At 40.9% G+C, this 24,346-nt stretch overlaps 1 protein-coding gene across 1 annotated transcript; it reads left to right on the forward strand.

The window, feature by feature from the left end:
* Nucleotides 1-12,206: 12,206 nt before the first annotated feature.
* drd2l (dopamine receptor D2 like) lies at nt 12,207-24,326 on the forward strand. Its single transcript, XM_079692107.1, has 7 exons — nt 12,207-12,669; nt 14,879-14,988; nt 16,544-16,680; nt 19,294-19,514; nt 20,303-20,386; nt 21,466-21,820; nt 22,482-24,326. Exons 1-7 carry the CDS (start codon nt 12,223-12,225, stop codon nt 22,676-22,678), a joined length of 1,551 nt encoding a protein of 516 aa, XP_079548233.1. The 5' UTR covers nt 12,207-12,222; the 3' UTR covers nt 22,679-24,326.
* The last annotated feature ends 20 nt before the right edge of the window (nt 24,327-24,346 follow it).

Consider the following 24,346-nt stretch of genomic DNA (forward strand, 5'->3'; position numbering starts at 1 on the left):
ACGAAGACGTTACTGTCGTTCATTGCTTGAGTGATAGAGGTGCATTGGCATTTTTTGGGCAAAAATAAAAACAAACTTGTGTATTCCCTATCTTGTGTAACTTGGCCCTGCAATTTGATTTCTCTTGAAAAAGTCACTGGCTGCTTGTTAAAAACGGGTGAAAACGGGAACATAAGGAGCTCTGGGAGTGATAGAGAGTAGAAACGAGGGTTGAGAAGTGTGAGACAACTGAATAATTTCTCGCCCAAACTCTGCAGAGAGCTGATTATACCGCAGCCGAACATCCACATCATTCCCAGAGGCCGCGACTCATTCCTGGCGCTCAGTAAAAAGAAATTAAAGATGTTTTGCTGGCCAGCCTGAGTGGAGCGGGGGTAACATTTGTAGGAGTCTTGTGTTATTTATTTGTTCAAGTTAGTTGGGGGTCAGATGAGGCCAAGGATGTAATAGACCTGTCAAGAGTCTCCGGAGGAGCTACGGAGGAGGAGAAACAGGAGATTAGACTGGGGGAGGAGGAGATAAGAGAAAAAGATGGACCAATGAAGGCTTGCTCGAATAAGGGGAGAAAGGGCATCAGACAACACGACTTAAAGGACGGAGAGGTCCGCTCATAATGAACAAACTAGGATATGGTACTGAAGTGTGATAACATAAAAAGAGATTAGAAATATTACAGGAAATAAACTAATATTACTTTTTTTATTAATAAAACACAACACATGACATCAATATTTAATCCAGCGTCATACACTGCAAAAACTGAAACGTTGACTTTAATTAAATGTATTATCTCAGGTTTCACCGACTGTATTATGTTGACATTATACATTTAATTAAAGTCAACGTTTCAGGTTTTTTTTAGTGTAGTTTAGGATTTATGTTTTTGCACCATATTGTGTTTAAAGGTAGGGTATGTAAGTTTGAGAAACCGGCTCGAGATACACTTTTTGTTATATTCCATGGAATGCTCTTAACATCCCGATAGCAATGAATATCTGAAGTGCTTTGACAAAAAATCCATAAAAAAATGTCATCTGTGGAAGCCGTGGCGCTGTAAAAAGCACGACCAATCATCTGAGCCTACCTGCCTGTCAGCCTTCCATCTGTGCACAAACTTATCTCGTGCCCTCATTGGTCATGTGCGCATTTGTATGTGAGGAGAGGCTCTGTAAGGAAGTGGCAGATTTGTTCCGGCTGTGTATTTTCACATTCCAGCGCACTCGACCTGGTTTCTCCAAAATGACATACCCCACCTTTAATTGACTGAATCTATTACGTTTTGGCCAGGAGTGCACAACATGGTTATTAAAGTTGTTCCTGTTAGACCATACATGCATTTTTAAACGTGTGTGACAGAATAATGGATGACGGACCAGAGGCCCAGCCTGAGGCATAGTGTTGACAGATGAAGTTGAGATGGGTTAATTGACAGTTCCATCATTTGTCTGAAGACAGAGGTCATAACGTGAAGAGCAAAACAAGATCAAGATAAATAACTACTGCAGTGACAATAAGTGTTGATATACAGAATGAGTATTTTAAGATTTCTTTAATTCAAAATGAGTAGGAGTATATGTTTGTAATTACATAGCTTTTATGTTTCATTTTTGTTTTAAGTCAAAAACACATCACCTCATCTGGTTTATTCTGAATAATTAGAATATAAACTTGCTTCTCTAACTGCATTGATTTTCTGAGATCGACTGTGTTTCCCTTTGTGAATTCCTGAGCAACGTTACGTCTCCTCTCACACTCAAATGAGACGTTGCTCCTTTCATAATGAATGTGAATCTGTGAAAACCAAATGAAGGTTCTAGTGACCGGCAGCATCAAAGGAGTAGCATCAGCAAAGCAGCTGTAATTACTTTCTGTAGCTCAGAAAAGATCTGGGCTGTGGCTCACTTTGTTCTCTTTTGTTCAGGTAAAACCATGTTGCTCACCTTTAAAAAATGAGCTCTGAAAAGCAGATGAAATACTGTGGGCGGGGTCCTTTAATTTAACACATTAAAAATGAATTTCATATTACACAGCTTAGTTGAATATTCATTGATTGTGATTGGTCAATTTGGACATTCCAGTAGTCTGCTATTTTTTGCTGGCATACCACTGCTATGGAGGAAGCTCTGATCAAAGGGTACTTTCCATATAACTTTATATTTCGAAAAGCACAAAACTTTGGATTCACAATTGCTCAAATATCCCCAATAAAGGGAATAAAAAGGACGCAAGAGAAGGTAAAGAGCAGAGCGCTGGACCCCAGAGAAGTCAACAGAAGACGGACAGGAAGTAAACATTAACGGGAAAACAGTGTTGGCTCAGGCAGTGTTTAAAAGATTGGTTAATGGAAAAGAAAATGTGAAGAGACTTGGACAGTTATTGGATGGTAGGGCTGTACCCGAATATTAGACTATTCGAATATTCGTTCGTTGGCCAACTATTCGGGTTTCAATGTCATTATTCGGATATTCGTTTTTTTATTTATTTTTTCTAAATGTATGCTATTAATAAAGGTGAATTGAGATATTCTTATACTATATATTTATACTTTTGAATTGCACTGTTAAAATGCGGAAATATATACAATCTCAGCCTGTGCTCCTGACATCGCGTTCACTCACAGTCACAAACGCAAACGGCATGCTTCACCTCGCTTCACCTCGTTTCACCCACAAAATGCCGAAGACTTCAGCTGTGGGGGACCATTTTAAATTGGAAGACGGTAAGAAGAATATGTGCCAAATATGCGATAAGAAACTGGCCTACCACGGTGGCACAACAACTCTGAAAAGTCACCTGGATGCTGTAAGTAGTAGCCTAGCTTAGCTTAGCTGTTGTCAAGTTGCCATGATGAAGCTGCTTTATCCGCAGTTTAAACAGTAACGTTACACATGATAAAAACGTGCACTTACTTTGCTTGGAAAATAGTTGCAAGCAAGCAACCGAATTGTTTTTTTATATTAGTTTTTCAATTTTATTTTAGTAATGTGGGAACATCTGGGGCTAAGCCAATTATTGGCATAAAGTTGAGTAGCTCAGCCTAATAATAACTTGTGTCCATAGGTGCATCCCCACGCATCCCAGCCATCAACATCCTCAACAATACAGCAGACCCTACAGTTCCAAAAACCGATAACGGAGACAAGAAAGATAGAGATAACAGATGCAATAGTAGATAGTAGATAGTACAGTTCAGCGCCCCACAACTTCATTGCAAACACTTACAACCTTGACTTTACATCAGAAAGAACAAACATTAAAGAAGTGACTAACTGCATCAGTTAGGGTTAAAAAACGTGTATTCAGCAAAAACATACATCGCTGCAGTTATTATCCAGTGTAAAGCCCTTACCTACTGGCCTAGTTAAATCAAAGTGGTTACTTTTGTTTGGCTGGGCAGTGAAGTTTTACGTCTTATTTGACTTTCTTAGGACTTAAAACTGTTTTTTGGGGGCAGACCCCAGAAAGAAAAAAATATATTTACACACGTACTGTAAGGTCATCATCTTAACAGTTTTTTATGCTCATCGAGTCATCCGTGAGCAGAGCATCAAGTTGGCATGCCTATAACAGCTGAATGTGGCGATTACCATCTTGTTCAGCAAAACGCCTCACTAACTGATTAAGATGTAAAGCTGAGGTGCATTTTGATTCAATGCTGAGTACAGCCTGAAGAACATATCGGGGATTGAAAAACTAATGTCACAACAGGACTTAGAAATGCTTGTCCATGCTTTCATCTTTAGTAGACTCGACTACTGCAATAGTGTATTCACAGGGCTGACTTTTTTACATCAGAAAGCTGCAGCTGATTCAGAGCGCTGCTGCACGTGTCCTCACTAATATACTAATATACAGTCAATGGTCCTCACTAACATTAAAAGAGTGGATCACATCAGTCCGGTTCTGAAGTCTTTACATTGGCTTCCAGTCGGCCAAATAATTGATTTTAAAGTACTATTGCTAGTTTTTAAATCATTACATGGTTTTTGGACCAAAGTATTGTTGAACTTCTACATAATTACGAGCCATCAAGGTGCTTCAGGTCTTCTGGGACGGGTCTGCTATCGGTTCCGGGAGGAAAAAAAAAACATGGAGAGGCAGCATTTAGCTATTATGCCCCGACAATCTGGAACAAACTATCCAAATCATGCAGAAACGCTTACTATTTTTAAATCGAGACTGAAAACATATCTCTTTACCACTGCTTTTAATTGAGCGGCTCATATTCGCACTACAGTATGCCTTTTAAACATGTATTGTATACCTGTGGTGTTTATTTGTATTATTTTATTATCTTTGCTTTGTAATGCCTTTTGTAAAATGCCATTATATATGTGTTTTTACTGTATGCATTCCTAAAAAGTATTTTAATTTGTTTTGCAAAGCACTTTGAATTGTCGCGTACATTGAAGTGCCACAGCTTTTCTTTCAAAACCAAGATGCCAACTGGGGTGGCAGCTGGGGTGGCAAGGCCTTTTTCTGAGGTGGCAGCTGCCACCCTGTGCCACCCCGTAGAACCGCCAGTGTCGCTATGGATATGAGATTTGGTCCCCGGGCGCTGCACTGCGGCTGGGTTAAATGCAGAGGACACATTTAGTTTTAATGTTTGCAAGTACTGAGACAATAAATACATATAAATCGTAATAGTATGCTCTTTCTGCGCTTCTGCTTAGAAGCGTGTTGTCAGGTGTCTCGGATTCCGAGCGTGTTATGAAACCTTTTGGAAAAAAAATATATTATATTAATATTCGCTACTGATTACTACCGAATATCCGGAGCCCGAAAAATGGTATTCGGGACAGCCCTATTGGATGGAAAACCTCGATCAGTGCCGCCGTCATTTAAAGGCTCGCTGCTGCAGAACAGACCGTTTTTTCTGAGCTGAAGCAAAACCTTCCTTTTTAAATCAATAAAATGAATCTGAAATCAATATTACGGGTCAAGTCGCTGGTTTATTTAGTACGTAGCTGCGTAGTAAGCAGGATAATGTGCAGCTTTCTTAGCCGTTCCTTCTGTATAAATTGAGTTTCAATAAGTTTGGTTGGATTGGGAAACTTGAACTATACGATTAAGGTTAGCTTTCAGGAGCACAACGCTTCATTCTTACTGAAAATAATTGGAGAAGTTTCCAACCCAGCCACCATCATCTGACTTTCCATCACATTACTGGAAGGTTTTGTCATTTTGTACAATTACATTTAAACATAAGGCTCATTAAAGAGAATATTGGTTGACATGGCCGTGCTTCGGAGCATCCCTTATCCTCTGCATTACTCAAAATGTTCTTTTCCTTAACCATGCGTTTTGGGGAGTAAGTGAAACATATGTTAATTCAAAAGTACGGTTTTAGGCAATCAGACTAAATGGGATTGATTTGATAGAGTTTCACATTAAAGCTCTGTTGTTGTTGTTGTTGTTGTTGTTGTTGTGGTGGGCGTGTCTGGCGTGTGACCAACAACCACACATTAATCTCCCGCCCTGGACACACAAGCACGCGGTTTGATTGACTAGCGCTTGTACTGGCATATGATTTGATTGGCTGGCGTTTCCGTCGATGCTTGAAAAGCATCGACGGAAGCACGCAACGCTGCCGTGTGGACGGATACCTTAATGCTGACTCAAGACGATTTTTAGGAAAACTAGAAGAAGCTGAAGATATCCTCGAGACATTTTTAAGACAACATTTTTAGCACAGAGAAACCTTTTTCATATGAATGTGAAAACAGTCTTTATATGTCAAACGTAACACAGTGAAAGTTAGACATCGACGTCAAGCAACAATAAGCAAATCACATTTTTGTGAGGGGAGGGGGACTTTAAGGTTCGGGTAATATCATGAAGACGACGAGCGTAAAGTAAATCAATTATAAAGGAGGATAAGTCTGAATTTGAGCCTTTGCACTTCCCTCAATGTGTTGTTATGTTGTCCTTCAAAAGAGTTAATGAATTTTAAAGGACGTGCTGCAGTAATTTGCAAACACATCTCACCGAAACAACGGCAGCTTTTTCGATAAAAGATGAGAAAAGCGTAACCAAGGTCATTTTAAAATGAATTCATTGGGAGAAATCATTATTCTTAACATTATCTTAAAATATACATGTCTCTCAAAGCAAGAAAGATTTTTTTTTCAGACATGAGGCTCGCTCGAAGGGTATTTTGTTTTTTATCGTTTTCTTTACCACTACTGCCTTGGGTTGTTTTTGTTCTTTGGCCATTATTGTGGCTATGAGACCTTTTCAGTCTGAGCATCAACCTTTCACTTCAAAGACGTTCACTGGTGCCTTGATGTGTTGCCTGCTCTGACCATCACTAACAGCTGCTCTGCTTCTTCTTCACTCCTTGAACTCGTTTCCGTCTTTAGTTCCAGTTTTGTTGCAAGAACGACATTGCAGCCATTCACTGTAATCACCATACTCCAAATGTATTATATGTTCGAAAATTGTTTTTTTCCAGAAAAAAGAAGAAATAAATGATTCAAAGTCCCATTTAGGCGACGTCCCCACTCTAGCATGATAGATGAGAAAGGAATCATTATTCCCAAAAGTGCCCGGCGACTTTTTCATTTATTTATTGATCCTTATTAAACCACAACAGTGCAATTAGGCACAACATATTTGATTAATTTGTTCCTTTCTTTGGCCCTCTGCCAATGGTACGCTTCGGTATTATAATACCATCATTTGTCAGGACATAGCTCCTATAGACTTTATATTGTAAAGTTTGAAAAAGAGGACACATTGCTTCCTAATTACACTTCATTACAACAGGCTTGATTGTGCACTTGAAACCTAAACAGGAACCTATGTAGGTCTGCACACCATTTTTAAATATTATTATTTTTAACTGATATAATTTAACTGTTGTCAAATATATATCTTCAATTACTTTTGAAATGTTGCTCGGATGCATTTTTCTTTACCATTTGTTGTCAATTGGTTAGAGCAGGGGTCGGCAACCCGCGGCCCTCGGGCCGCATGCGGCCCTTTAAGCCCTCTGCTCTGGCTCCCTTGAGTTTAGACAAAAATAAGAAGGAAATAAAATAAAAGTGTTTGTAGGACTATTTATATTTTGTTGCATGGTTGAAAATGTTTCGTATCTTGTATTTTGAGGTGATACTGTGACACATAAATAAAAAACAAAACGGTTTTAATTAGGTCAACTAAAATATGCGTCACATCCTGCTACGGTCCCGCGCGAGCGCCTTTTCTTGGAGGCGAATAACCTGACCCCCGGCTCGATGAGCGAACTATGGATAAATCAAAGAAAAGTACCGGAGAAACACAGGATTTAATTCTGTGCGGACAGAGTTATATGCTTTCACAGCAAACGATGCTGGTTTACCGGTATGTTTGATATGTGGAGAGAAGTTGTCAAAGGTGCTGCAGCCTTTACGTGTCGAGGAACAACACGGGAGAGGAAGACAGCTGACGATCTTCAGTCATAATTCAATGGGGTATGTAATTTATTTCAGAAAACAGTTTTTTTTATATTCCATGGAATGCTCTTAACGTCCCGATAGCAATGAATATATTAAATGCTTTGACAATAAATACATAAACAGATTAATCTGTGGAAGCCGTAGCGCTGTAAAAAGCACGACCAATCATTTTAGCCGGCCGGGCTAAAATGATTGGATGGCCTACCTGCCTGTCAGCCTTCCATCTGTGCACAAACTTATCTCGTGCCCTCATTGGTCATGTGCGCGTTCGTGTGTGTTGGAGGAGGGACTCTGTGAGAAAGTCTGAAGGAAGAGGCATATTTGTTCCGGTTGTGTATTTTCAAATTCTAGCGCACTCGAGCTGGTTTCTCCATTCTACCTACCCTACCTTTAACTCGTTTTAGGGTGCAGCTATATGTTTTATTTATTTCAAAGTGGGCCCATTTTAATAATATTTTTTTTCCCTTCGAATGTGCAGATGACTCCTCAAGTGCTGTGTTTAATTTATTTTAAAGAAGGCCTGTGTATTATTTGTAATTCTCCTTATAGGAGTTCTTTGTTTCTTATTAGAGGTTAACAGTTTTATATAATGTAATAAATAGCCTAATAAATGCCAAAAAAATGTAGTTTTTGTCTGATATAACAATAAATACAACTTTATTAGCTATCAAACTATGAAATATGTTTTGCGGCTCCAGACAAAAAAATGTTTGGGAAAAAGGAGCAAAATGGCTCTTTTGGTCAAAAAGGTTGCAGACCCCTGGGTTAGAGCATGGTATCTTTACAAAACAGTTCTACATGGAAAATAACATCTTTCTGTAAAGGGGGGGCTCTCTACAACGTACAATCATGAAACACATTAGAGAATAAACAGCAGTCCTCTCTCTCTCTCTCTCTCTCTCTCTCTCTCTCTCTCTCTCTCTCTCTCTCTCTCTCTCTCTCTCTCTCTCTCTCTCTTTCTCTGTCTATGTCTCTCTCTTTCTCTCTCTCTCTCTCTCTCTCTCTCTCTCTCTCTCAGCTCTTTCATTGTACCCGTCTGTTATTTTTAGTTTGTTTGACATTATTTAATTAAAGGGAGAAAAACACATGAACTGCTCTTGGCAAAGCATGCCACAGTACTCATCACGTCTTTTATCCAATTTAAGAAGGAAACTGAGGCGAGATAAGCTGTTGAGTTCAACTCCACAAACATGGCTGGCAGGAAGTCGATTTGTTTTGATGCCAGGAATAATATATTTGATACGTTTGCTGTTAGTTTGAAAGCCTGGTTGTTTTTGGGAATGATATATCATGAATACGTTTTACATTTGAATATCATTTGGGCAAAAGCACTGCTTGAAAAACAAGTGATTCAGTGTGGGGGTGCAACTAACAATAACCCCCATTATCACTTGTTACGTTAGTGTTAAAAAAACAATATGTCATCTACAATTTGAGACAAACAGAGCTGCTTGAACAACAACTCTAACGGAAAATCCATTATCGAAAGGTCGCTGATTTCTGCAAATTGACGAATGATTTAGTTCCTTTTGCTGCATATTTTTGTAATGAAACACTTCTGGTATTTTGTCATGAATCACCACCATGACATCTATGTTATCTGTGGTTCTTTAGATTCTGCAGATCAAGAATAAAGTTCATTAGATGTTTTCCATCAATTAAATAATACATTCTACAGTACAGTATGATGCAGGCCTTTCACACTTTTCCAACTCTGAGTGCTTTCCAGTTGTTTTATTTGTTATTCGAGCCTTTAAGCCCCAACCCATCATTTACTGAAGGCACTTTAGCAGACCCAGAATTGCGTTCTTGGCTTGAAACGAGCTTCTTCAGATGAACACCCCCCCCCCATATCAGTCACACGCTGCTGCCTCCTGATGCGATTGGACTGACCTCTATAATATTTTCTGTTTAAGCCTTTCACTGAATCAAATCAATATCCAGCTGTGTGAAATCAATAAATGTGCTGAAAGCGATAGTGTCAGAGGTCGAAGCGCTACGGGTTGGGATGGGCTAACTATTCTTTTTTTTTTAAATTTATTCTTAGCTCATCTTGGACATGTGTTCGCAGATCCCAGGTCAGGGACAGAGAAAGAAAGGTGCCCCGACACTGTGAGTCGGGGTGCTGGCAGGGTGAGATTCTCACTGAATATTCTCATTGCCTTGGGACTGAGAGATAAGTTCTTTCAGGAGAAGATACTCCAAGTCAGTAGACAACTTCTTGTAAGTGATAAATATTGCGTTCAGCTTTTTGCATGCTGGTTGTTGGAGTCGGAGCATCGAGATAGAGGGATAAGAGAGGGGAAGAACTCGTATATCCTCTTCATGTCTCCTCTGCAACTCAATAGCTGGTTACTAATGGTGAGTGTTGACCCTTTTCACTAGATGATCTCATAAATCACATTGGACTAAGATGTTTCTGTGTTTTATCTTGAACAATATTTATCAGCTAGACGCGGCGACGTTGCAAACCAACAAATGCCGCTTTCTTTTATAGGTCTATATCTTTTAGACAGCGTCAGGTTGTCTGAAGGATGCTGTACTCCTTCGCAGAGCATCCTCACTCTTTGGCTTTAGATCAAACTAAAGGAGAGAATAAATGTGGTTATCTGCATGCCATATGTCTCATTAAAAACAATTCTCTTAGAAATCTGTTTTGGAATAGATCTAAAATGATATTTTAGTTTGAAACATTCGTATGAGTATCACGCTCTTCCCGTTCTTTTACATTTCAAACATCGCTGTTAAATATCTGTAGTTTGGACCTTTATGCAGAACAGAGGCTGACCTTGGAGCTGACGTTAGTTATGGATAGAAGAGTTTCATGGTCAAGAAAAATAGTTTCAAAATATATTTTAAAAAATGTTTTCAAACAGCTTTATGTAAAATAATCTATATTCGATGGTCCAAATGTTTGCTGCCAATTCCCTCCAAAATGTTGATTAACACTCTGCTTTTCTATTAGTCAGGAGAACTGTTGTTTCCTGAGCTCACCCGAATGAACACAAATTGAATTGAACCAATGATTCTATTATGTATATTAAAGGATTGGTCTCTAATGACCCAGAGGGAGAATATGGTGCACAGACAGCAGTCAATGAATAAATAATGAATGAAAAAAACCACAGCGATGAGTAAAAGCTGGAATAGATTCATAAAAGGACACAGGTGAAAGGTACACTTTTGACCCCTAGTGACGGTGTTGAGAATTGTTATTAAGAGTGGGTGCCATTTTGTTTGTTTAGTGCTCCAGGGACTAAAAAATTACATTTCTTCTAGTTTCACGCATGATCGACTCATGGTGGCAGAAACGTATTAAGAGTTATAATCTGTGAAGACCGCTCGCAAGGAAACATCATGGGAGTATTTTCCGGGCTGCAGGGAGTTGGAGGTTGCAGTACTGTGACTGGCAATAGGACAATTGTTGGCATGTGTTTTTAAAATGTAGAATGATGTGCAAAGTTGTTATTCATCTTAGACACAAACAATGTGTTCAGATGAACTTTTGTTTGTTTACAAGAGAGCAAACCCTAACATCACTTTGTTCTTCAAAGCTTTAGTTTGAGGTTTAATCGGTATTCAAACTGTTTTTATTTAGAAAAATAAATGATTTAAGTTACTTCCTTAAAATGACCTCATCAGCACAAGTGGCTGAAAAGACCACATAGAGATCTAGAGAACTATTTAGTTTTTTACAGTGAATAATTGTGTAAATATTTCATATTTTCTGTGGATATTTCAACATGTTTGGATTTTGACGAAACACCATCTATGTAGCGTAAATATGTTATAGCTTCAATTTCGAAAACACCAAGTTGGGACCACAGGGTGCTTTTAAATTACACAGACATCAGCCTTAAGAGTACATTTAACAAGCGGCATTCTGCAACACTTAATGAGAGGCTGTTGTTGTATCTACAAAAAGAACAGCCCCAGGTGGGAGAGCAAAATATGTTCATGAGGCAAAGTCATGTCTTCATCATGTCGTTGCATTTCTGAAAATAAGGCAATATGTGCATGTTTTCGACTCACTGAAAGCTTTTCAAATGATAAATACAACCTTTTAGCTTTTAAATGTATTGAATACGGCGTGAATGAAACATTTTTATAGAGCTGTGAAAGCTTTTTACAACAAGCCCACAGCGTTTGTAAGATTTAAAGACCGTCACTCGCACTGCTTAATGTGTGAAACGTATCAGGTCAGGTCGGGTCACTCCCGTAGCCTGAGGGCATTGAGGCGCTTTGATGACATCACAGCCCGTCTCCAAACATCCCGATCGTTCACCACTCTCTGGCACCCCACCACCACCCGTCCACCTCTTTTATTTCCGTCGGCCATTCTCCCCTCAGCCTGTCTGAAACTCTTCTTCCCTCAACTGCACCGCACATGATGGTTATTGTCTAGGGACCCATTTATTCTTGTCATGTGTCCGAACTCTCTCGTCTCCATCAGCGGTTCAAGAGACATATCAAATAACCAGTTACCCTGGAGAGCCTGGGAGAAGAGAAAAAGTCACTCATTTGATTTTCTTAAGATCATATATTTTTCTAAATGTTTGTGCATCTTTCATTCCATCTTTGACGAGCCACATATGTGGGATGACACAGAAACATAAACTGTTTATATATCGGCAATATTTAGTCCTTTTGATGTCCTTTGTAAGGTGCCCTGTGGAATTCTCTCTCTCTCTGAAGTGATTGGTGCCCCACTAACATTTTGAATAGATCTCTCTTGATGTCAGATTCACAATTTGAGTTGGATCGATTGTGAAGCGCTGTATCGATGGGCTCCTCAAAGGGTCATAACGTTTCTCCTCCTCTGTTTGTGTCATCAATCTTTCAGCCTGAGCATGTCCACTGGAGCCACACCATGACTTCCCTCAACGAGTCAACCTCCCCTCCCTCCTTCCCTCTCTCTTCCTTTGAGCACAATGTCTCCCACTTTATCACCCACGACCCTTCATACTCCCCCATTCCCTTCTCCACTTCCTCCTCGCTGTCGTCGTCTAACTGCACCATGTCCCCGTCGGCCTCCTCTCCTCCCTATAACTTCTACGCCGTGCTGCTGGTGCTCCTGATCTTCTGCGTGGTGTTCGGGAACGTGCTGGTGTGCATGGCGGTGTCGCGGGAGCGCGCTCTGCAGACCACCACCAACTACCTCATCGTCTCGCTGGCCGTGTCCGACATGCTGCTGGCCACGCTGGTCATGCCCTGGGGGGTCTACCTGGAGGTGTGTGCGCTCTTTTGTGTGCTGGTATTGATTTATTGCGTGTCTGTATGATCAATGACCCTCTGACACACCCTCAGCTTGAGGCAGTGGGAACTAACTGGAGATAGAAATGTTGTGGATTGGGTGGATTTCGACACATGGAGAACAATTGAAGGAACGTCATGGTTAAAAGCCATTGCAGAAGATATGGAAATGAAATGGAGATTGAAGCTTTAACAAAGTTTATGTTACGAATGAAGGCTGTATTTATAATTATGTTCATTGTAGATACATTTTCTATTGTCTCAGTTGATTGATGAGTCCTTATAGAGCTTTCAAAACATGTTAGTTGTAGCTTTAAAATCAATTACTTTACATTTCTGATCTCCTGCTACATAATGAACCATCCTGATCTCTCAGGTCTTCTGGGACGGGTCTGCTTTCTGTCCCCAGAGTCAGATCCAAACATGGAGAAGCAGCGTTCAGTTATTAAGCTCCAAATATCGTGAACAAACTACCAGAAACCTGCTGCAATCCAGACTGACATTTCTGTTGTAAAGAACTTTGAATTGCCTTGTGTTCAAAGGTGTCATACAAGGACTTTGGGAATAGTAGAAAAAGCCCATCAAAAGGTCATGTCATGAAAGTGATTATTGTGTATGACCAAAACATGTTAAGTTTATCACATTAGACAAAGAATCTTGTAAAAAGCAAAATAGTTCCAGATGAATTGTCTGTCAATCGACTGAGAGCTCTGGAACAAACCACACAGGAAGAGTGAAGGTGGGATTAAGAGGAATATGAATGTGGAATATGATCCCATTGCCATCTACTTAATTATACTCTGCTATTACATTTTCAAAAGCTTTCTGTCATCATTAGCATCGATCTTCCCTGAGCCTTCAACTGCTGCGTCCTCCAATGCTCCGATCCTGATGCAGATTTTATAGTTTCTACCATCAGCGCAACTCACATTTTCCCAGAGCCTGAGGGGACGTATTCAGATTTCTCATTTCGTCTGGCAAACAGACTAAATCCCAGAGATAATTGGTTAACTCTCCAACGAAACAAAGGAGAGCAGAAAGTCATCTGATTTAGAAGATTGGTTTGCAAAATGTTTGGTATTGCTGCACCAACAAAAAAAGGACTCAAACGGTGAAATTAAAACGTTGCTGAATAATTCACTGATTAAATTAGGCTCTAGGATAGAATAAAAATAAAACTTTAATTGATTAATTAGGTCTAGGGAATTATAAACAGTTTCTCACAGACATTTATTTTGGCTTTACAGAAACACATACAGAGTTTAACTTAATAATAAACAGTCTGTAAACATTTTAATCCCTCAATTAGAATGCTGCTTTCTGCCCTCATTATAATATATATATATATATAAGACTTTTTCTGTGAATGCAATTAAAAACATTTCTCACGGACAGAAAATGCAAGGTGGACAATTTCAGACAATTCCTCACAGACAATGAAAATGTATTAGCAAAATACTAATTACTGCATATACCCTGTTGCCTGTTAAATTGGAATAAGACACATTCCTCTTTTTATTCCTTTTCACATACACAATCTTTATGGGCAACAGTGTAGTTACGGTAACCCTAAAAACATAACCTTTCCATTGTGAAGTTGGGATAAATTAAAACTTTTAAATTTGTGTTGTGTAAATTGGCTCACTACATAAATAAATTCATCATGGCCTAAAGCAGGGGTGTCAAACTCAATTTCATCGCGGGCCACATTAGCATTATGGTTGCACTCAAAGGGCCGGTTGTCACTTTAAGACTATATAAATATACATTTATATAATATATATTAAATAATGTATTATATTACATGATTGGCTCTGCATTGGATTATTATCAGTTCTGGTAATAACTAATAATGTCTGAAAGCAGAAGTCAAATAATTTAAAGCAAATATTCAACAATTACACCAATTGTTTTGTGTACTATATTGTTTGCAAGCTCTTGTGGGCCACATAAAATGAGGTCACGGGCCGGATTTGGCCCGCGGGCCTCGAGTTTGACACCCCTGGCCTAAAGTAAAGAAATATATAATAATATCATTAAATATGAAATACCTGTGAGTGATTCAGCCTGGTTAATATGAACTCTGCTCCACAAGGGCAAAACCAGTAAAGGAATTACATCCAGGCTGAAAACTATTGAAGTTAAAGTAGTGTATTTGATATCACTTTATGTCTGCTTTGTTGAAGGTGGTGGGAGAGTGGCGCTTCAGTCTCATCCACTGCGACATCCTGCTCACGCTGGACGTCATGATGTGCACGGCCAGCATCCTCAACCTCTGTGCCATCAGCATCGACAGGTGGATCCTTCAAATAACTTTACTCTCATATTACTCTTTAGTTTTATTATTCATTGAACGTCTAACAAACTCTTTCTCTCTTTCTTTGTTGAGAAAAAGACCCTTCTCATTCCATCCAGAAGGAGAACGGAAACATCAAAGATGACAGGGAATCAATAAGTGATTTCTTAACTGTGTACTCTCCCCTAACCTTGATGTTAATTGGTGCAGTTTGGGCTGCAGAAAGTACTTTGGAAATAAATCTTTCCTGCAGCTGGACAGTCACCTCACACCCTGTCATCATCTGTTTGTCCTTCAGCAGGAAGCTACAGGCTTCTCTGCATCTTTTACAATGTCCTCTGTCCAGCCATTAGAGTGGATCAAGGAGACTGTGTTTGATGGTTTGGTGTTTCACCTTTGTACGCCTAACGGGAAGTGACCAGACGCTCTAATTACAAAATGACACATTGACCATTGACCAGTCATTTGATGGAATAGCAGATGATAGCGTCTAATTGCATTGTCAAAGCCGTGAACGGGGAAATATACACCGCAGTTACAAAGTTGTATCGGCTTCCTGCCCGAGCTATTTAATTTAAAACAGCTACTACAAGGTTAAAGTGCTGACAACGTTGATGTGAGAGTGCTTACATCCACAACAGAACAAAAGTTTTTTGTATACGCAGAGTCCTCCAATCGTGGCTGACTGGAGATAATCAGCATCAACCCAAATAAGGTCATTATTTCTCATTGCTCTCATACTGTATGGTTTGACAGAAATGGGAAAGAGAATGTGACTGTGTGTAGGGCTGGGCGCCGAGAACTGGTTCTAAAGGGTCCAATCTATCAGAATCATGCCTGAGGTTAATACATTTACATTACATTTCATTTAGCTGACGCCTTAATCCAAAACGAGTGCATTCAACCATGAAGAAACCAACTCAAAAAAAGCAAAAGTCATTACATTTTTTTGTTGCGATGCTGGCATGTTTTTGTCGAGCTGCAAAACGTCGCTGCTGGAAACTTGCAAAAAGAAGCTTCTGAGTTTGGACGTAAGTCTGCAACAGTTTGATATTGCACCAGAAATGTTTACATCTCAAGTTCACACAGTCTCGTCAGGTCAGGCCCAAACATATGAACAGACTTCCTGAAACAATCATCTATTTTAAAGCTTAGTGTCATGTTTAGAGTCCTGGGTAAATCTGTGTTTTGCTCTTATTCAGAAAGACAGCTGTTCTCTTAAGTGGACTGCACGAACCGGCTCTTTAAAGTAGACGACGCTTCCTTCATTTTGACGTGTAGCAGGTGTGTTGTGTACTTGTGGCAGTGAAACAGGCCGTGACCGTTTGCACCTGAGGGGAAAATTGTCAATCTGTTAGTCTGCGTTCTCTCTCTACTGCTCGAGTTTACTTTCAAATATGTGTGAACATGACGACGGGATAATAAAGTCCGAAGAAGCATCGATGTGTGTTCACTCCATGGAAAAAGGAGTTCAAATGCAGACACCGTGACTGAGTGAGAGAGAGGCCTGCTAATATGTTTTCTGTCTGCTTTTCCAATCTGTGTGTGATCGCAGATACACAGCAGTGGCCATGCCGATGCTCTACAACACCAGATACAGCTCCAGGAGGAGGGTGGCGGTGATGATTGGTGTGGTTTGGTTCCTCTCTTTTGCAATCTCCTGCCCCTTGCTGTTTGGACTAAACAACACAGGTAACAGCTTCATCTGATGCCTGCCCTCTACTCGACACCCATTTATTTATTCAACCAGGAGAAGTCCCATTGAGATTAAAAAACGATTATACAAGAGATAGGCCAAGATAGGCAGCAGCACAGTTACAGACAACAAATTACTAACCCTAACAAATTAAAAACTAAAACAGAGAACATTTTAAAGTCACAATCCGAGATGTCATATTCGTGCATCTAGACAATGGCCTGCTTCTCGGTCATTAAGAAGCACTTCTAATCTGTTACGAGAGACCAGCCCCCTGGGTTTAAGCTCATATTGAAGCTGGATTCAAGCAAATGGAGCAGCGTAACTAAACGCCCTTTTCCCCAGCTCAGTGGGGAACAGCTAGTAAAAACAAGTCCTCGGAGCAAAGCCAATAAGTTCCCATACTTTTCTGAAGGCTTTAAATCCATACATAAGGTGAAAGAAGACCAAGAATAGCCTTATAAATACGGATTTGCCAATAGTCTACTGGTGGTCAGCGCAGACCATCCAACACGAGCATACCAGAAACAATGGTGCTTAAGGTTTGTAATACATCCCAGTGCCCCGTGGTAGACAGCATTTAGAAGATGCATTCATATAGGCAACACCACCTTGATCTAGCACAGACATAAAGGTTGCAGCACCAAGCCACTTAGTTAGATATTGATAGCTCCGCCCCCACGGCACAGGCTAAAGCTGCGGGTGAATAGTGAGTGATGTCCATCTCTTAAATGTTGCTACCTCATGGAGTTGTGGGATGGCATTGGGATGCTCCGATGTACTCTATGCTCTCTATACTCTAAAACGAAGATATGAAAAGGAAGCATTGAAGCACCTTTCATTAGCAGTTAGAGAATCGACTAGCTTTTATCAAAGCACTTAGATACTACCTGCTCTATTAGACCCCAGCTTCAGTGCTTGGTGAAACCCGGAGTGGCATAGCGGACATTTTTCTTATTTTCCCTTATGTTAAACTAGATAGTTTCTCCCCGCCAGGCCCTTTAAAGGTCCCTTCAATTCAACAATCCCATAAAGGAAAGATGCTGATCTTAATTTTGGAGAAGTGGTCTTTCATGGTTTAGTCAACAGCTGTTAAGGGATGTTTACCTAACTGCAGTTTTCTTCATGGTCCTCTAAGGTGTTATTTAACTCACTTTCAGAAGAGCAGCATACACACTTCCTTATGCTCAAATAGACCCTACATTATCCCGATCCATCTGTCCTTGAGTTTGATGAGCAGGATAAGATGATCTGGTTCAAAATGATCCCATGCGTCTGCTCAGTCAACAGTCCCTACTATCAGTGAGTCATCAGATTTATATCCACAGTTTCTAAAAGAACACACAAACAGAGCATTCAATCATTTCCCCCTGTGTTGTTCTCATCGAGGGAATGACAGGCGACGTCGGTAGCATACACAATCCTCGAGTTATTTGTTGTTCACAAAAGGATAGAGAGTGAAGGTAATCTTTCTGAGCCGCGAGGAGAGACTCTGAATGTGCTCGCACTGACAGAAGATCACTTGAGAACAAGCTGAACATTTGTGAGGGTTCACAGAATCACTTTTATCAGCTCTGGGTCAAGACACAGCAAGATTCTGTATTATTAAAACACATACCTCGGTAACAGGTCGCCTATAGATTACAGAACACTGTTTGAGTGTTATTTATTGTGTAACTAATGCACTTTTCGACAATGTTTGTATTCAATTAACCACATGGCAAATGTTCTCATAATAAACCGAATTTCAGGTGTTGAGAAAACAATCCACCGCACGGTCCATCTAGCAGCCGTCTCTACCAGCAGATTATTTTCAATGGAAGTACAGATGTTTACATTTCCATATTTTGTTAGCGTTTTAAGGACTGCTCGTCCATGCTGGTGTAAAGTATTTACAGTTTGCTTTTGGAATCAGAAACAGCAGGAGGAACATGTTGCCCAAAGATCTCTTACTTTCAATGAACAAAAACTTGGCAAATCCAGAATGTCATGACAACTCCATCTGCAGATGAATAAAGTTTGATATGTTTTACAGCTCAAATAACCTGGAACACACTTCAGCAGGAACTTAAGCTGACCACTTTGATACCCATCACGGATTTTAAACTCATTTAAAAAAAAGCTGGAGAAATCGTCTGTGGGTGTTTGCACCTGCTATATCTGACTACTTTTTTTACGATGTTGTATTTGAGTGTTGCCTCTGTGTTTAGCGTCCTGTCTGTCTGTAACTTCGTGTGGTGGTGTTACCACTGAACAGATCTCTCTTGAAACTGAGACCTTGTAACTCAATGAGATTTTACACCTGTATAAATAAAGGCTAAATACATTTTTTTTTAAAGTTTCTAAATAGAGCTATTTTGTCCACTGCTATTATCTCAGCTTTTGGGTTGTCTTTTTTTGTAGTTCACATCAAGACATGTTGGGAAAAAAGACTAGCTTTTCATATATAGATGGGCAAAAAGGAATAAGTGTGTTTCTCATTACTCAACAATGACTTTATCATATTCCAAATTGAAACAATAAAAAAGCTTCAATTTGGCAATACATAAAAAAAAAAGTGAAATAATATGTTTTCATAAAATGTCCCTCTTTTGTCCTCCCTCCGTCAGCCAGCAGAGAAGGCACCTCGTGCAGCTTTGCCGACCCGGCCTTCGTGGTGTACTCCTCCGTGGCCTCCTTCTACGTCCCCTTCATCGTGACGCTGCTGGTGTATGTGCAGATCTGCGTGGTGCTGCGCAAGCGAGGCAGACGCACCGCCCCCCGGCGCAGACACGGCCTCCTCACACAGGGGGGGGGTGCTGAGGCCGGAGACAGTCAGCGGCACAGGAAGGTAGAGACACAAGTCTGCACGTACACTGGAAAAAAAGTGTTTGGATGATGAGATTTTACAGACTTGTGTTCTTCCAGCCAATATTGGTATCGATAGTTTGACCCACCGGTCTGCACCAACATCGATTGTACCACCAAAACAAGTCCATAACTCTCCGGTGAAGAAATATCAATTCAAAAGTTTCCAAACCTCCTTTCGATCAATTGTTTGCTTTTCCATCATCCATATTTTAAAACCTCTGACGCTCTCCATCAGATATTCTGTATGAGCTTCTTTCAGGCCTTTGTTGAAGATGTACGATGTTTACACACAGGGAAATGTTTCAACTCGATTCTCAACACCATTCAGATTTCGTGATGTCTGCTGTGTTATTTTGTACGCAGTTCTTAAATCCAGTTTGACATGTTGTGGGTTTTCATTTTATTGTTTGGGCGTCTCCAATATCAAACTAAAATAGGAGTTATTTCCACAGTGAAATATTTTAAATGTCAGTAACCAACACAATCATTTGAGTAGTGGAAACAAAAGGACAAAATCAAACATTTAACAGCGAATGTGCTTCATACATTCTACTTGAAGATGATCAATATATCGGCATATTATATTATATTCACTGATTCAAGCTTATTACAGATGCAAACATTTATATGTATGCTTTTGCTTAAATGTACTCGAAGGCTTAAACTAAATTGAGCTACTCTTATCAAAAAGGTTGGTTCATGTATCACTGCCATACATTTTGGCTTTTCTGAGGAATATATTTTATATTCTGCCTCCTTCTCTTTCAGAACAAGTGCACTCAGCCAGAGGATGTGAAGTTGTGCACTCTGATCCTGAGGCCGGACACCGCAGGCCCCCAGCGCAAGAAAGTGGTGAGTCTCAGCATCGCTTTTCAGATGTTCTCATACAGCCTGTTGTTTCTCTGGCGATGCTCTGCTTGATCCCTGCTTCTCCCTTTAAAGGTCACCTATTATGCAAAATCCACTTTTTCATGTCTCTTCTACATCAACATGTGTCCCCTCTGTGTAAAGAGACTCTGAAAGTTTCAGGAAAAAAGATTCTCTCTCTTTTTCTCCTGCTCCATTTCTATAAAAACCTGTCTGAAAATGAGCTGATCAGATTTTGGCCACTTTATGATGTCATAACGATTCTTTTGGCTTGTGTAGCCATTAGCCAATCACCAACCAAGGTAACGCCCCCCCACCTTATCACCTGAATCTCCTCCTAGAGCACCATTGTGTTCTTTTTTGATCTGATCCACCACTACACCCCTTCCCGCAGCCTTCGTTCATTAGAAGCGAACCTCCTCTCTATCCCCACACGAACCAAGCTCCGAACCTGGGGGGACAGAGCCTTCTCCATCGCTGCCCCCACCCTCTGGAACTCCCTTCCACAACACATCAGAGACTGCACCGACCCGCCCGCTTTCAAAACACTGACCAAAACACACCTCTTCAGACTGGCTTTTAATTTGTGAATTATGTTGTGTTGCTGTTTAATATTTATTATTTTTTATTTTTTTTAATTCTATTTTATCATGTTTTATCAAACCACTGTAAAGCGTCTTTGAGCACCTGAAAAAGCGCTTTGAAATTAAATGTATTATTACTATTATTATTTTTAACCAATTATCTCTCAGAGGGGAGTGGCTCCTTATTTTCATCTAAAGTAACAGACAGAGAATCAGCACTTTTGGAACAGGGCTGAAACAGAGGGGATTATGGGTAATGCTGCAATGATCTGTTTGGTGTTTCCAGCCAAACACTTCAGAGACATGTTTTGTATATATCTGAGAGCTATAATATATTGATGAAAAACAGTATCATAGGGAACCTTTAACATCGACTAATGTCCCATTCAATCTCCTTCGTTCCATCTTCATCAAGCATCCACACCTTCTATCGGTGCTTACCTCCCTCACCACCCTCCCTCCTCCCTCTCTGTGTGTCAGACCCTGGTGAAGGAGGCGATGGTCCACCCCCTGGAGGTGGAGCCGGGTCGGTTCCTCCCTCAGACGGAGCAGAGCCCGGCTCCTCCCCCCGTTCCCCAAACCTCCTCCCACTCGGGCCGGGCCAGGATCTCCCTGGCCATCTCAGTCGGACCCGCCCCGGTCCTTCCCTCCACCGTGACCCGATCGGCCCTCATGCCTCGACCCCCCACCCTGGAGGACGGCATGAGGGGCCGTGAGGGGTGGAGGGAGCGCAGCAGAGGCAGAGATAAATGGGGGATCACCAAGGAGAGGGTGAGGGGGAGGCTGTCCCAGCAGAAGGAGCGGAAGGCCACGCAGATGCTCGCTATCGTGCTAGGTGAGCATTCTTGTTCTAAAACAAAACCACTCAAATGCGTAGTGCATGGACCGAGAAAGACAAACAAATCAACGTAACACTGTAATATTACAAATCAACAACACAGATACGATTCTCATTTATTCATTTTATTTAAATTGTATTTATATAATTCAATTGTTTGTTTGTTTTATCTGAGTGTTCCAGGGTATTCTCTGACGGTTCACCACTGCTGCTCACACACTCAGTACACTCGTGGTGTGTGTGTGTGTGTGTGTGTGTGTGTGTGTGTGTGTGTGTGTGTGTGTGTGTGTGTGTGTGTGTGTGTGTGTGTGTGTGTGTGTGTGTGTGTGTGTGTGTGTGTGTGTGTGTGTGTGTGTGTGTGTGTGTGTGTGTGTGTGTGTGTGTGTGTGTGTGTGTGTGTGTGTGTGTGTGTGTGTGTGTGTGTGTGTGTGTGTCTCTGTCTGTACAATAAGACCATTATTATGTACACTAGTCTTCATAAAACACGTATACATGCAATATATATACTCACAAACATGCACTTGGTAGACAGGTATTTATGAATTGTTTCATGGTTTTTTCTATGAAATGAAAATCCAGTAGTTAGCAGGATTTTTCATTAAATATTTCCCCTAAAATGTGTTCCTCCTTTACTCCACTTCCTGTCTCGGTTTCCTAGGCGTGTTCATCATCTGCTGGCTGCCGTTCTTCCTGACCCACGTGCTGAAGGCGCACTGCAGGAGCTGCTGTATCTCGCCCTCGCTGTACAGCGCCGTCACCTGGCTGGGATACCTCAACAGCGCCGTCAACCCCGTCATCTACACCACCTTCAACATCGAGTTTCGCAAAGCCTTCATCAAGATCCTGCACTGCTGAGAGCTGGAGAGATGCGGAGCGCCAACTGACTTTGGTTTGAGATCAGAGGCGAGAAAGACGAGGAGACAGAAAGAGGGAGTCCTCGGTGTTGATACTCAGGGAGGGGCCGGGGAGACACAATGATTTGGACGACTGATGAGCAAGCTTCCTGGGAAATGATAGTCAGACGAGACATGTGTAAGAGAAGAGTGAATAAGGACAGAAACATGGCACGGGGGGAATAAAACCAGCAGAGCATGATCATAAAAAGAGAGTGTCTGTCAGGTGAGAGAGAGACAGCTACAAGAACACACAGCGTGGGATATGTATGGAAAAGTAGAAACACACTGTGAACACATTGTCTGAATATGTGAGGAGTCTGAGGACTGCCCCCCCCACAGCCTCAAAGACTCCGAGACGTGACTGTCGTTCCAATACTTGATTTGTTTCAGACTTTCTCCGTGTTTTCTTGTCATCTTCACAAAAGGCATCTTGTTATTTGCTTGCATGTGCTCGTCTTTCTCGGAGGACTTGAACAAGTCGATTCAAAGAAAAATAAACTACGACCATTACAAGCGTTTTGTTTTTTTAATGCCCGAGGCTTGATCATTTTCCACATATTTTTTAAACCTACTGAAGTTACATCAAGAAAAAAATATTGATTTGGTGATTAAGCGTCCATACAAAAACATCAGACAGAGCTGTTATCTAATTTAATGTGAAGACCTTTTTCTTTGAATGAGTCTCTCCATACAGTACATGTAACATTTGGTCTTGTAAATAACTAATGTACTTGTTAAAGGGCCCATGTCATGCTTTTCTAGTTATTACCCGTATGTGTTATGAAGGTTTTTATGCATGTAAACGGTCTGCAGAGTCACAAACCCTCAAAGTACACCCTGTAGCGAGTAAAACTCTAACACAGGACTACATGCTCTAACTACATGCTGCCCAAAACGCCTCGTTGGAGATTTCTCATTTTCCATTGTTTGCTTCCTCGGTTCTGTGACGTGTGAACACCCAAATCAACAACAAATGACCGGATTGGCCCAAATGGACCAATCAGCGGAGCACCTCACACACCACCAGGATCCCTTGGCTAGCTAACAGGGAGTCCCCATTGACTTGCGTAGAGCTCCCTGAACGCTGGTAATAGACGAGTTGGGATGGTGGAGAAATGCTCTCCGCAGACCCATTCTCACAGCGTTATAAACCTTTTTTATTAGTCAATATCAGCCACACTTATTGTTTTTACTTCGGCTGAGAGTGTTTGTGTGAGCTCAGGATGAGTTTTGCGCTGTCTCGCTGTATCGCCGACCCGGAAACCTGTCCGCTCCTCGCAGCAGTTCGCAGCAACGGCGAGCAGCAAGGAGCCTCGCAACGTCCCGACCAATCAGAGCACACTGAGCTCACAAGGAGGGGGGGGCAGGAGCTCCAACAAGCCGTTTAGGACAGACAGTGAATACCTGGTGAATACACGTACTATACAGAGATGCTGTATGAGAAACCAATGTGATTTTGGAAAATTGCACAGTTGAAATCTATTCTAGTCGACCTCAACAATGGAATTATGATCAGTAGAAATGGCCATGACATGGGACCTTTAGGAAGAAGTTTTGCAAGTATTGTACAAACCATTGACAGGAATAAACATTTTTCTTTTATTGAGTATTTTGTTTTCCTTGCTAA

The sequence above is a fragment of the Notothenia rossii genome (assembly GCF_949606895.1).
Source record: "Notothenia rossii genome assembly, chromosome: 7".
Lineage (NCBI taxonomy): Eukaryota > Metazoa > Chordata > Actinopteri > Perciformes > Nototheniidae > Notothenia > Notothenia rossii.